The sequence below is a fragment of the Myripristis murdjan genome, chromosome 6 (genome assembly GCF_902150065.1).
Source record: "Myripristis murdjan chromosome 6, fMyrMur1.1, whole genome shotgun sequence".
In the NCBI taxonomy this organism is placed as follows: Eukaryota; Metazoa; Chordata; class Actinopteri; order Holocentriformes; family Holocentridae; genus Myripristis; species Myripristis murdjan.
This window is the reverse complement of record NC_043985.1, coordinates 18,050,750-18,065,344: the sequence shown is the minus strand read 5'-3', so window position 1 is coordinate 18,065,344 and position 14,595 is coordinate 18,050,750. Positions and strand designations below refer to the sequence as shown.

General features: G+C 41.3%; 1 protein-coding gene and 1 non-coding gene across 3 annotated transcripts; both read right to left on the bottom strand.

Moving 5' to 3' along the window:
- Positions 1–5,031: 5,031 nt before the first annotated feature.
- On the bottom strand, positions 5,032–14,323 carry kif23 (kinesin family member 23). Of its 2 annotated transcripts, XM_030054220.1 has the most exons (23): positions 14,186–14,323; positions 13,901–13,964; positions 13,575–13,703; positions 13,340–13,445; positions 12,987–13,123; positions 12,740–12,852; positions 12,455–12,625; positions 12,194–12,238; positions 11,517–11,629; positions 11,137–11,258; positions 10,873–10,975; positions 10,716–10,795; positions 10,511–10,630; positions 10,216–10,375; positions 9,897–10,046; positions 9,619–9,785; positions 9,347–9,520; positions 8,726–8,929; positions 7,365–7,598; positions 6,883–6,971; positions 6,701–6,782; positions 5,679–5,749; positions 5,032–5,578 (listed from the first exon to the last, which is right to left on the bottom strand). In XM_030054220.1, exons 1-23 carry the CDS (start codon positions 14,197–14,199, stop codon positions 5,563–5,565), a joined length of 2,664 nt encoding a protein of 887 aa, XP_029910080.1. In that variant the 5' UTR covers positions 14,200–14,323; the 3' UTR covers positions 5,032–5,562. The 2 variants fall into 2 exon arrangements, with proteins under 2 accessions (XP_029910080.1, XP_029910081.1); XM_030054221.1 differs by lacking the exon at positions 12,194–12,238 and having other exon boundaries at positions 14,186–14,322.
- LOC115361340 (Z30 small nucleolar RNA) lies at positions 11,360–11,456 on the bottom strand. The gene has a single exon (XR_003928412.1). It is a non-coding gene; the product is annotated as a Z30 small nucleolar RNA (small nucleolar RNA).
- Positions 14,324–14,595: the final 272 nt, after the last annotated feature.

Here is a 14,595-nt window from a genome sequence, read left to right as displayed (position 1 = left end):
AGGGTGAAAGAATAGGAAGAGAAAATTAGATCATTTGCCCCAGGGACAGATCACAGAGCATTATGTTTACCCGAGCCATGGTAACAAAGCAGGGAGGAGCCAGCCCAGAATCAGTATGGAGTCAAAACATACATACGGCTGACAGAGAGGAAGACCACACCCCCACCTGGGTGACAATATAATCGTTTACCTCTGAAGTCTGTCCACCTAATTCCAGAAGCATTTATAGATTCTCATTTTAAAAGGTCACCTTGCAACCAAGCGGAAACAACAGCAGAAACGCACTGTTTGATTAGGCTGTGCATGGTGTTGCAGTACAGTGGCTACATATAGCTACAGAAAAGCAAAGCAAACAAAAGCAAAGCGGGGCACTACTGGAATCACATAGCCATGTTGTATGCTATAGAAAGATAAACAAAGTCTGTTCTTCTTAGCATGGTAAAACAACCACCCACAGCCCTGCTCCTGTCTCACACTGAGACCATTAGTCACAATGATTTCTCTGCCAGCTGTCCTGGTGTTTGCTTAAGCTAGCCTTGCAGGCAGGTTGAGCCTCATTTGAATTCTCACTTCAGTTTATTAGGCATGCACTGGATCATTAGTACCCAGAAACACTGATGCAGATGTGGTCCTCAAGTAATGTTCAAATGCAGAACTGAATTGCCATTAATCATCAGAATAAACACACCGTGAACATAGCCCTAGTTTTAATGCTTCATGAATTAAATGAATGTACAGTCATCCAGTGATTTGGTTTTTGGAATGACCGTCCTGTTCACCTTGTCAACAGCAGTCACAGCCAGTGTGCTAATCTTATTTGTGCACACGGATATTGTAATCTCAGCCTTTATAGTCACACCTGGCCTTGTGTGATAAAAGTTGTAGCTTTATTAGAATGGATGAACTTTGCAACTCGGCCATACTCTATGAATTAAATAACAACTCCTTAATGCACTATTGTAAATAACCTACCATTTACAAAGTGCAGCGTGCAAGGTAGTGGATAAGAGCACAAGTGTTGCAGACTATTTTAAGATAAACAGTTGATGTGTGTGTTCAAAGGGGCCTTTTTGTTTGCTTGTGCGTGGGAGTTTGTGTGTAAGGACCTGACTGAGCTTTATGCAGATATGAAAATCATGCGGTGCTATTTCACCCTCTTCTAAATGCCACCTATGATTGTCCACAGATAAGATGATTCCAGCGTGAGTCATTTGCATGAAAGTATTGCCAGGACAAAGGTTTGAAATATCATTCTCTGTCTTTCTGTAGCAAATAAGGGCTTACGCATGTCTGTATAGCAGGTTAATAAGACATGTTTTTAACACCCATTTAATCAGTGTACGAGTAGAATATAAGTTAGGAAATTCAAGGAATGTGAGAAAGCAAGTCGGTCTATCCCCCATCCAAACAGCATTTAATCATCATACATCATGCTGCATCATGCAGTTGTCAGCACAATCATTTCTGGCATCTCCTTTCCCTTCATTTCATCAGCAAACTGCTTGGAGCCGAGCTTAAATAATCAGCCAACTGCACGCAAAGCCCAGTTATGCCACAACATTAACTAGATGAGATCAACCACTTGTAAAAAGGAGTTGGATTTTTCTGTGAGAGACACACTGTGGTTACAATGAAAGTGAGTCAACGGAAATCAGTCATGGCGTACTGTCACCACAGTAAGGACACAGCCAGTTAAAGTGCAGCCAAGCCACATACACTGGGCAAGGATAATACACTCAACTGACAGCTGCAAGCACTTAGGCCGCTGCCAAGAACAAAGACTAGGAGGAAAAAAAAACACCATTCAGCCCACTTTTTCTATAATGAGCTTACACAACAATGGCTTCCAATATTTTCAGCAAAAATCACTCATGGCTTGAATTGCCTTTGTCAGAGGTCAGCTCTGTCGATGTTGATGTGTAACCACAACAACAAGCATGAGACAAATGGATTCCTTGTTACAAATTTCACTCAAAATGACAACACACTGCGTCAGGCTGTAACACCAGATGCTGTCAGGAAATAAAATGGTCAGTGACAAACTTTTACATATTGCAGCCATTGTTTAAAATAGTTGTCATCTCCATAAACCTCGAATACAGACTTTTACTAGACGTTGTCATCGGGAGACTTAAAGACTTGTCTTAATGCAGCAGCTAAGACATGACAGCAGCCAGGACGGGACTGAAAGCAGAGCAGGAGGAGAGGGTGGAGAGGGAGGAGGCAGCAGCAGATGGGATGAGGTGTTCTGATCCACTAACCACATGCACTTAAGGGTCAGAGCAATTCACATCCAGTGTGGCTCTAAACAGCCGAAAACCAAACTTTACCTCAGGGAGCCCCTCTGTGTTTGTGACGCTGTGACCCATCTCTTCGCTGCAGACACACCAGCGGAACAGCGTTAAGGGGAACTCACCTGGCATTGAGATTCAACACAGGGCCCCGTGCTTTCACTATGCACGTTAGCATGCATTAAGGCAGAGGAGCATGAGGTGAGCAAGCAGTGAAGAGAAGCACCACAAAAAAAAAAAAAAAAAAAAAAAAAAAAAACAGACGAGTCCCGAGAGGCTGGGAGATGGGCTGAATGACAATTGACTGGCTGTCAACATTCATCTGCATTCCCATATCTTTCTGGCCTGACACATTTCGCTGGCAGGCAGTCATGGCCTTGACATATTGAGATGTAGTGAAAAGGACCCTGCTCTCCTTAGCAAAGCACTGATCTCATGCAGTATAAGTTTCCCACTAATTGGCTTTCATTGTCAGGCTGTGCTATCTTTGACGCTAAAAGAAGGCAGAAAACTTCTAATTGGTTATGGTTTATAGCAGCTGTGACTGTGATTGAAGTGCTTGCTACAACATGCCCTTCAAATCAGCAGCCATTCAGTTGTTATGATACAGCTTTGTAAGGAACTTAAACCGCCGTCATAGCTCAGATGCCCCACACAGCCAAGTATAGAATCGCACTGGATAGGATTACACTTTCATCACACCTATTTAAACTCATGCCCACTTTTCACAGCCTGACATGGGACAGTGTGTTAATGATATAAGCAGAGAGAGGTCATGAACTTGCTGCTCGAGTCAAATGTGCCACAACAAAATATCAAACATCTACTTTAAAGGATATAAAGGGTAAGTGATTCACTCAAGTAAAATGAAGTTGTGCGAGTAGAAAATGACAAACAGGTGGACCGGACAGAAAAGATCATATGGGTAACACACTGGACAGTGTCATTTTTAGCCACTGAATCATGAATGGCACTCATGCAGTACCATGGAGTTTTTGTTTGAAAATTGTTCCATCCTGCCTGTGCCAAAAGACAGCTGAAAAGACCTCTTTATCAGAGTCAGTCAACCAGAGAGTCAATAAAACACTGCAATTAGGCTTGCTCTTTTAAAAACCTAGATGGTCTAATTGACTGTGTATTCAGCTAGAACATCAGAATTCCCTCTAGCAAGTTTAATAACACTGATGAGCATTATGCATAATCAAAAGCTTAAAGTTCTCAAATGAAGAATGATCTGTTCTTAAAATACAGCTCAAAGGATGGCATTGTCTTTACGGCGTGTGCACAGATTTCCACTGGCCTTCGTATGCAACTTTAATTTATGGCTAATGAATTTATAACAATTTCCCTTCTCCATTCTTCATCAAATGTCGCCATGCAACAAGTAATTCTAATCAGTTGATGTACTGTTTTACAACATCGCCGTAATGCTCTTGCTACAAGCTTGTTGAGGGCTTGGTGTGAGGAGCAGGGGATAATAGTGTGGTGCAGCACATCAAACAGAGCCCAGTCAAAAAGCAAAGCACTCAATATCTCATAGGAGTGAATTTAATGGCCGCTGGCTGCTCTGGGCTCTTGACCCTCTCCAAGAGGCTCCATGTTAGTCACTCTCCAGTGCTTTCCAATTGAAACACAGCCAGACTGGTAGTAGATGAGATTTCAACTATCTACTCAGGCTTGGATGAATGTACCAGTAGCTACGGCTGTTCATTGGGCTGATGTCCAACTGACATGAGACAGTGAACTTAGGCACTGACACTGTAAGGTCTTGTTTTGCTGGTAAATGTTTCGAGAAAAAGGCTTTGAGAGGACTTTATTCTTCTTCCCCACTTCCGTCTGGTAGTGTTTTGAAATATAGGCCAAATCCACAAACAATTAATTAATCCCCGACTTAAATTTAATGGACTATTTGCCTATTTGCGATACTTAAAAGTAGCAATAACACAAATACCAACATTGTTCCTCCTCACTCCTTTGGCAGAGCAAAAAAGGCTGGAGAATCAACAAGCTGCCAAAGCGAGTTCACAGCAGAACCAGGACACAATTGGGCTTTTTAATGCCTGGAACCTAGCTGACTTGGCCTGAAGGCAGCCAGCCAAACTAATTTAATATGGATTTATATACAAAGTGTCTTGTTTAACATAATGAATATCTAATCAACCATGAACACAGGAAAGCAATTTCACCAAAGTAATTGAAAGCAGACTTTGTTTATATGACAAAGAATATTGCTGCACTCTTGGCACAGGATAGCCCAGAGCTCTAACTCAACATTAAATCTGTCAGTTCAAGAACCATTTGGAAATAAATGGGTAGTCTCTGCTGGGTGTGTCACCATTGTAGTTACTGCTAATTCTTATTAAGCTTTTATTTTGCTATAACACTGTCAACGTTGCATCAGATTGTGCCTGCCACCTCTAAAGGTGGTATAATTATATGGCTTTTCAGAAAATGTAAGAAATCCTGCAGAAATGCTCATTCAAAAGGTGGCATTGTTGTAACATACTGACACTCCACAAAAAGCAACACTGTTTAGTGTGAGGGGGGGCCACAAAAGTCACCTAATGCCTCTCAACCATTTTTGAGCACTGTACAACTGAATCGTTAGTTTACATTCATACTGAACTACAGTCCTTTGCCGCCATCTTGTGTTCAGGGAAGACCGCACCATCGGTCGGTGTAGTCTACCTTCTGCATTGTGTGAAAAAATTTTCAGAGGTGATATGCACAACAACAAAGGCATGCTTCAAAGGAATTTTATTCCTGAGTGAGTGTAGAGTGAAAGCAGAGGAGCTCCATTTTGTAAAGGCCAGAAGCAAATTTTATAGATTTAGAAGCAAAAAATGGCTGTTTTCCGCCCTCCCCAAAATCTGAAGATAAAGCTCAAAATTATGCAACCAACAGTATGTACTGAATAAAAACGATTATGGCATCTTATTGACAACTAAGGACTTCTTATGTGCTCATAAAATGTGACATTACATACATAATGTGCAAACAGACCATCTTCAGCAGCAGGGCCATAGTAACCAAGCATTTGCCCCATCTTTAACTGAATGTGGTTAATACTTGTTTTTGTAGTTACATCATTTGATATATTTCACAAAACAGCTTTGGTGAACAATGTGCATACACACATTTGCATATATAAAAGTACAGGAAATGTTTAAATATTAATACCAGAGCTAAATATAAAAAGTTCAGAGTATTCTCTATTGCACAACAGCCAGGTGAGAAGAAAGTGATGACTGAAGCAGCTGTCAGCATCTCCTTAGGGTTTCCTGCGCCTGTAAGACACAATGAAAGTCAGTAAACCCTGCAGTTATGTATTACCAGGAAAACAAAATGCTGTTCTCAGATGTAATCCAGGATGAAAAGGCAGCTTACTTGGGGTATCCATGATGTTCATAACCAGGGCCCATGTTTGATCCAGCCCTCATCTCCAGAGCCACGGAGCACTGGGGGAGAGGAGAGCAAGAGGGGGGTGGGGGTGTGTGAGGGTTGGTGAAATTGAGGAACAAACTGATTTTTTTTTTTAAGGGCTCTACTTATTGCTGCTGAATAAATAACTAACATGCTGAACCATGCCACACAACGGTTTAACAATGTAATAACGCAATAGGGTGGATTACCAAAATGTATTTATTTGATACACATCACAGAATTACTTGGAAAATATAAAACAAATGCATTAAATTGAAGTTGTTCCAGATGTTTTAGTTTACTCCATTTCCCAAAACAGACCACAGCAAGTCTCGTTTGAACAAGGCACACTGCATAGATCTTGATTGATGTTTTCCATTGTTTTGAACAGGATACCAGGCTGTTTTACTTCTATTAAAGAAGTACAGAGCTTCTGAACTTCTCACATTCATTTTAGTCAAAAACAAACAAAACCTTTGTAATTATGTCAATGCATGACACATAAACATAATCCTACATATATAATACGTTTTTCAGATATTTGCTTTATACAGAGAATTATTAGCTCCATGGTTTAGCCAATAGCCACTGAAGCAAAATGTCCTAAGGTGGTTGTTTCAACCAAAAATTCATATTTAAACATCAAAGGATTTCTGTTAAGTTGTGAAATCTTTGGTATGCCCATGATTTGCAAAATGGTTGGTAACAATTTAATATGTAGTATATGGGACAGCCATAAAAAAGGTGGCCAGCTTCCACATGCACATCATTTCAATAAAAATAAAATGACTATATATACACGAAATGATCTATATATATATATATATATATATATATATATATATACATACATACATACACACACACACACACACACATATAGATCTATCTATATATATACATAGCATACAAAAGTGATAGTAGGTATTGCTACAGATTAGTAAATATAATCAATGACCATGTTTTGTTTTGTTTTTTTCCCTTACCCTTGTTTCAACATCTGTCCAATCTCCATCTGTACGCTCTTTCCCCTGGTTGGGGCTGCCTTCTGAGGATCTCCTCTTTCGGCTTTACAGAAACAAAAGTGTATTGACATGATAAATAATCATCAACAACATCATGATTTCAGGCTCAGCAGCAACTAATTATATTGACTGAAGAAAGCTACCTTGGGCCAGTGGTGAGCTCCTGTTTTAGGGTCTCTACATCAGTGAACTGGACTGCTTGTCCTCCTCCTCTGGTTTTAATCACCTCACCCTGTAAAAAGACGCATCCACCACAAATTTCTTTTACTGATGTTTCCCAAAAATGTCATTTTCTAATCCTGACAAATGAAGACTGCAAAAATACATGACTTTTGGACCTATAGTGTAATCATTTGGTTTCAGAACATATGGATTATGCTCTTTGGAATAATTTTAGGGTCACTTTTGCCCTTTTAACAAGTCATAGAAAATGGCAGCCATTGAGCCCATTGTTTTAGAGAGGGCTGCTACAGCCCAGTTAAATACCGCTATGCTATGGTGCTATGTGCTGTACAGTGTGTTATGCTGACATACAAACTTCAGCAGTGTTTAAACTGACATGGGTGGGCACATTTTTATGTATTTCAGTTTATACTAGATGTCTTAACTGTATCAGTTTATTTACCTTGATAAGCTTGGTCTGGATCTCACCATCAGAGGCAACCTCCTGGTGTGTCAGCACATATTTGTCACACTTGGACAGGACCTTCTCACTGGGGACAGACACCTTGATGGCATTGGGGATGATGGGCTGCAAAACCGTATCCAGTTCCAGGCTGGAAGCAGGCTTGTGGTCTACCCATTTCTCTCCACCAGCAGAGCGGGAGCGTCGATGCAGTGGTCGTACTGGTGTTGCAGTCTACACAATCACGAGTGGATGCAAAATTAGTGAGGAGGATGAATTAGGAGTCTTTTTTTTGTCTGCAAGTATTAGGAGAGGGCCATGCCCTCCTACATCTACTCAATCACAAGGGTAGAGAGGAAACTGCACTTAAACTTTTACTGCACAGCTAGAAATCTTATTAGTGTTCTAAAATATACTGTATAGGTCCAATGATCACAGTAAAGCTCAAAAATACTATCTGTCCGGGCAATGGTTGTTAAATATACAACCAAATATGGGCAAAATAACAAAAAATCCATTATACTTAAATAAGAGCTATTTTAGTAGGAAATATCGAATGATATTTTAAACTTTGAAAGCAACTCCAGTTATTCCAAGTGATTTAAAAAAAGGCCGTTAGTAGAATACTTATGATGACACCGATAGGGGACAGCAGTTTTCTTTCTGCTCTACATCCTCATGATCTTGCTTAGAGCTGAAGCACTGACCATGTAGGTTTTCTCATCTAGGCCTGCATCAAAGGTAGAGGAGGGGGACGAGGCTTCTTCCTCCTCAACCCAACACACGTCTCTTGTCCTGACCAGTCTGGCTGGAGAGCCCAATTTAGGTGTTGTACTAGGGGAGTGATGAGCCTGCCTCCTGTCCTGGGCTGCGAGCTGCTCCCACACAGAGATGCAGGAGGCCACAGAGACAGAGCTACTGGTGCTAGGGGTGGGAGAGGAGGGCTTTCGCCTTGCCGTGCTCTCCACAACTCTAGGGGCATTTTCTGGTAGTGAGCCTGGTACTGCCCTGACAGGGAATGGATCAATAGAGCACTGGGGAATAGAGTGGAAAGACTGCACAGTTACATACTGTTAGTATGCAGACATGGTAACCATATTAAGATTAAATAAATGGAAGAATGAAGAGCATTTCCAAAGGAAGACTAAAGTAATGATCAGCCTAGTCTGGCCTGTGTTTACTTTATGCATAATACAATGTAGGTTAATACAATGGCATTTAATGTTATATTTCAAGGAATAAAAATATGTTTTAAAACAATCATTTTCATGCCACCTGGGGGTCTTTATGTCAACAGATGAAGTAAATAAATACGGATGAGATAGGAAACAGCTCTAGAGGCACATGTCACCATAACGCACAGGCGCCGGCGAGGGTGAGGCTGATCTCTTTGCAGGGACACGTTCCTCCCTTGAAGGTCGCTGAGGCTGCGTTTGACGCGGCGGAGGCTCAGGGCGACCTTGTGTCCTGCTCTCTGTTACAATGGCCTTGAGCTGCTTTAGCTTCTCATCTTTCACCCACAACTTGTTTTGCATCTCCAGCTGCTTTGCATTAACACGTCTCTCCTGCACAAATGAGAGGCATCATGTTAAAAGGATAACACCAGTGATTAAAAGGAGTTTTATGACAGTCATCAGTGGCTAGTAATTAGTTAATTAGCTAACCCTAACCCGGACAACTTTGGTTCAACCCATTGTTCAGTCAGAAACTTAACTGAAATTTCATCATAATTCCAAGTTCTGTTAAAAATACATCCCAGAGGTTTAACTTGATTGTTAACATGATTGTGACATCAGCCCTTCACACTTTGCAAACGTTAAACGCTAACCCTCAACATGTACACAACTGCCTCTATAAACCTGTGTGTGGTCGGGTTTTTTCAGTTATGAAAAAATACACACAAATGAGAGATTAGGCTATGATACACAAAGAAGCACATAACCCCTTTTCACCCCCATTTTATTTATATGAGAACTACTCACACATTCTTTCTCCCACTTGATTTGGGTGTCAGTGACCATGCCCTGCATGCGCTGCTCCATACGTCTCTTCTCACACAGCTCCCTCTGCAGCCTCTGCCCCCTGGTTTCCAGCTCCACTTGCAGCGAACGCTTATCTTCCTCATAGATATTGGTTGTTTTTTGTAGAATGTCAATCTGAGAAAGAAACAATATTCAAAATACAAAAACAGGAATCAGCAACACTAACTACAAAATCACAGATCACAGGAAGGCTGGACTCTTCAAATTCTCACCTTGTGTTCTTGCATCTTGATCTTCTTCTCCAAGCGATCAATCTCAGACTTGTAGTTGTGGATGACTTTTTCCTTCTCTCCCAGTTTACTGGTTTGTTCATGAATAAAATTGTCTTTGGAAATAAGGCTGCTGTCCAGTTCCTGAAGCATAGCCTTTACCATGTCGGCTGAAATAATATGAAGCAAAAAGAAACATGAGCTGAGATAATAAATTAAATAAATAATTAATAATAAATAAACTGACCTAGGATTGCACAAAGAGATGAAGGGAGAACTACCTGCTTTGTTGTACTCTTCAATCATCATCTGCCTAACCCTGTGTCTCTTCTCCAGAGCTTCAATCAGCCTGGGCAGGGTGACGTCATCGTGAGGGTTAGTCAGCTCACAGGGGGGCAGCGGTGGGAGGTGATTTATACCAGACGGCACATCTAGGGACCAGAACCAATTTACTATGATACATAAATATGCACTAAATGCTACATTTTTGTGAGCACTTCTAGGGACACAACATATTCCCTTCATAAAACATTTGCCCCTCTTCTGGTTGAGCAGCACAATTGATGACTCAGCCTGATCTGGTATTGTTTCCCTATTTACCTCTGTCTACTGGGCCGCCACGTTCCTCCAACTTGCGAGACAGTTCGTCTTTAAAAGCCTGGTTTCTCTGATATCGGCCGGCAGCGAAGCCACAGATGGGCCTGTCCGCTGGACGAGCCACTTCCACTTCTTGGGTCATCTCTGCAAAGCGCATTACCAGCTGTACAAACAGAGCACATTTTGCTACAGATTATTGCACAGGAGATGCCTGGTCTCTCAGATCAAAGGAACTTAGATTTCTACACAAATAAAAGTAAGAAATATAGCCTTTCTAAAAACTGACAGATGGACTTACCAAGCTTTCCTCGTAGTCCTCAGCCTTAGGATTGACACACACAACCATTCTAACTTTGCCTTCTCCGTCAAAGTAGTTTTTGAATAGATGGGTTATTTTAGAGTCTCTATAGGGGACCATCTATGAGAGAGAAATTTACATTAGTCATGTAGCTCATCAGCTATGTTCCAGTGTTCTTTACTTAAGGCTGATAAGAAAGACACACCTTGTTTGTGCCGCACATCTGGTTCTCTCGAAGTACCTCAATGCATGTTCGCAGGGTCATCAAGGACTGATTAATATTACCTGTAATGAGAAAGCATTTTAATCTCACATCAACCTCAGCAATACTTAAAACAGTACCTGATTGTTAAATAACACACCTGCTTCACGTAAACGGCTTCCCTCTGCCCTTGTCCTACTGGTGCGCTCACTTCCTGCCAAGTCCACCAGGCACAGCTGATTCACAGTCACCTGGCTCTTATCCTGAAACAAAAGTGCAAAATCACATCCACATAAAAACACACAGACATAGATGTAATTTTACAATCTGTGCTTATATGAAAATTTAACCAGCTGTAGAAATGCAACCAGCCACAGGAGCACAAATGGAATCACTCAGCTCCACACCCTCTATTTCAGCTGACCTGGAGAATGTTGTTTCCATCTGCATCCAGTGGAGCCTGAGCCAGTTTGATGATGAACACACTGTGGGAGCGGCTGGACTCTCTATTCAGCTGGGTGTTAGCAATCCTCCTCTTCTTCTGGCCTGGAGGAACATCACACCAGTTTCTTTTGAACCATGTTGACTGACATAAACCCAGTAGTGCCATACATACAATTTAAAATATAGACCATTTGAAACCTGCCCTGCTCAGAGAGAAGATTAACTGAAGTCATGTCCCGGTCAGAGCTGACCCGAAGGCCAGCAATACCAGGTCAGTTAAATTGTAGGTCATCATCACAGTGTTGTTTACATTTTACCCTATATTTGTCTTTTTTGTTTCCCATACTCTTAGCAACTGACCTCTCCAGAATACTTCAAAGGCCTCTTCAGTTGACTTGACTTCAACTTCTGTACATCCAGCCACATACATGTTGTGGTTTTGATCTTCTCTGAGAATTTTAGATTGAGGTGGTCTAGATTGAGAAAATACAAGAATCAGTCACTGAAGATATATCACACAGATTTTCGATGAGGAATAACAAACATTTATCTGGGGTAAGTTTGTTTTGCAGGATTTCAGCCATTAGAGGTGATCAGACAGATCCAATCACAAAGCAGCATACAAAGACACAGATAGCAGGTGTAAAGACATTCAGGGGATCGGCCACAGAAGGACACAAGCAGCACGGGGTAATGTAATGATTTCTGGACTACAGGAACACTCGTCATAACTTGAGACATCACCTGGAATTGCCTGCAATCACAAGTCCTAACAAACTGTCAAAATTCATTCTAGCATTTCACTCTGTTCCGTAACATGGATAGCAAAGCCTTTTAGCTGATCAGTACCAAGTAATTAGCAATATATCATACAGTGAAGAGCTACAAAGATCAAGAACTAGGAATGTCTCCAGCAGTGACGGTGTTTCATTTTTTCCAATTTACAATTAAGAATGCACACGCTTGGGCGCAGGCAGATGAATTTCGCTAAAACAGACTAGACTGATGCCAGGGGTAGGTTTGCACTGGTGACGTACATGGACTCAGTGTTCAGTCGCACTGGTGTGCCTCCACCATTCCACCTAACACACAAAAACAGAAACATTTATATCTGCCACCTATTCTTAAGGAGACAACTCTAAACATGACTACATTAACACAATCTTATCAATATCTGACTACTCTTAAACAGACTCAACAGCTTAATAAAATCATGATGCAGATTCATTATTTTGCACCACATCCATTTTTTTTATCAAAATACAGCATTCTTTTCTGTTCACCTTTCCTGAACTCACTTTGGTTTGATTGGGTCATACGGAGCTTCCTCCAGAAGATCATAGATGTAGTTGTTGTAGATTTCTATGTAGGAGACAAACACGCTGTAGCTGCTGTCCTCATCCACACCATCTGCCTTGCAAGCCTCCTCTGGCTTAATCATGTCACCAAATTCAGGCTCAGGCTTTTGTCTGCAAGTATTAAAATAGTAAATTACATGTGGTGGGATGAAGGCAGGCTGTATGATCTGACTATATCAAACATATTTCGTCAGATTACTGGCACTTTGAAGCATTTTAACTTACTTAGAGGAGGGAGTTTTGGGCACAGATGGTTGATTTTCCCGTCTTTGGCGCTCCAGCAAAGCATCAACTTCATTCTGTGTCTCCATTCCATTTTTATCGTCTGTTTTGAAAACCTAAACAAATCAGAGGAATGGCATAAAAAAGTATTGCAGATTCACAAAGCAGTGACTTACAATCATGCAACTCTGACACATTCTGAGGGATACAGAAGATGACAGTCATCAAAGCCACAGTGGCACTTTCTTACATATCGTTTGGCCTGGTAGGGGCCTACACTGTTGAAGATCATGTCGAGGGAGCGAGGCAGAAGTCCACCCTGACCTGGGCACCCAGTCATGGTAAAGGTCTTACCACTTCCTGTGACGCCATATGTAAAGAGCAGCCCTGCATCAAAGAAGCAATAATTACAAACAATGCAGAACTACAGAGAAACTGCACCACCAAAACAGCCCCAAAGCTTTTCAGAAACCTGGTGCCTTGTGGCCCTGCTTGAGACCGAATATAGTCAGAGAAGGCGGTATAAGACAATCGGGGATATGAGTATTGTTTAACAAAGCTGTTTGTTATTGAAACTCATATAAATCGGATTAATACTCTTACCATTTTTGCCATGGATGAGGTCAGCCACAAGAGGTCTGGCAACTTCTTCAAACAGCTCAATCTGAGATACTGCAACCCCAAAGACTTTTTTGAAAGAATACTGTGTCTGAAATGTAAATGAGATGGTTGTTCAGGTTTGTCACGTTAGATTAGATGAAACTAAATAGTCGTAAATTGGGTTAGATGTGCAAATAATGTCTCCACTCCATGTACGTTAGCTTTCAAATGATGTCACCTCTTTGAACTCTCCATTCCGGTTGGCTTTGAGGCCATCAGGTGCGTGCAGCTGGATGGTGCTGCCGCTGATCACTTCAATGCAGCTCTCCTTCTCATCCGCATCCAGAGGTCGCACACGGCAGTACACCTGAAGTAAAGTTACATTAGCTTCAACTTTAATGTGCCATCGGCAGAGGAGAATATATCGTTAGTTAACTTAGTTAGTTAACAGCGACTCGATCACTCGTAGCTGGAAAAATCTTCGGTGGCTAAAGCTAACTTGCCTTACTCCACAAAGAAACGTTGGTTATTTAAAATCCTGAAGTTAATGGAAACTTTACTCACCCCAACTGGGTCTTTCTGGTTGCTGGAGGGCTTCTTGGGAGGTCTCCGGGGGGTCTTACCCTTCCTGAAAAAACATTCACACCAGTAACATGAGCAAACGGACTTTGCTGGCTGCTAACGTTAGCTTTGCGTTACTCTTCATTGGGCTAATGCTTAGCCAGCTAATCAGCATACTGCTTGTTCAGGTTTTGTCGCCGGCACCGCCGTAACTAACGTTAAAAAACACTTGGCAATAGCAGAGAAATAATACATAAAAACTATTTATAACTATAACACAATACTCACGCCGGCCGTATCATTGTCGCTTGCTGCCTTTCGACTTTCTCTTGTTTTGTAGTTTCCGTTTTCAAATTCCAACCTTCAAACTTCCCTCCTGCTTCACCGACGCGAGGGATTTTTCAAAAACAGCTTCTAGCAACCAATAGAATTCAACAACACCCGAACACGTGTTTCCGCCATTACTTCCGGTACACTCGGAAAAAAAAAAAAATTATATTCTACTTCGAAAATGAGTCGTAGTTTAGATTTTTTCAGATAGGTTTTACTGTAAGATATCTGGATGTGGGTATTAAAATTCCCTAAATAAAATATGAATTAATTAGAAAATCACCAATTCTCACTGTACGAAAGATGATACTATAGTTTGGAATAGAAAAAAATGGGTCAGTCATACTTGGGTTAGAAAGTACGGCTCA

Coding starts and splice junctions, on each gene's coding strand:
- kif23 (XM_030054220.1), bottom strand. Junction 12,239..12,454: donor TATGACCCAATCAAACCAAA/GTGAGTTCAGGA, acceptor TTTGTGTGTTAG/GTGGAATGGTGGAGGCACAC. Junction 6,972..7,364: donor TCCAGACCAAGCTTATCAAG/GTAAATAAACTG, acceptor GTCTTTTTACAG/GGTGAGGTGATTAAAACCAG.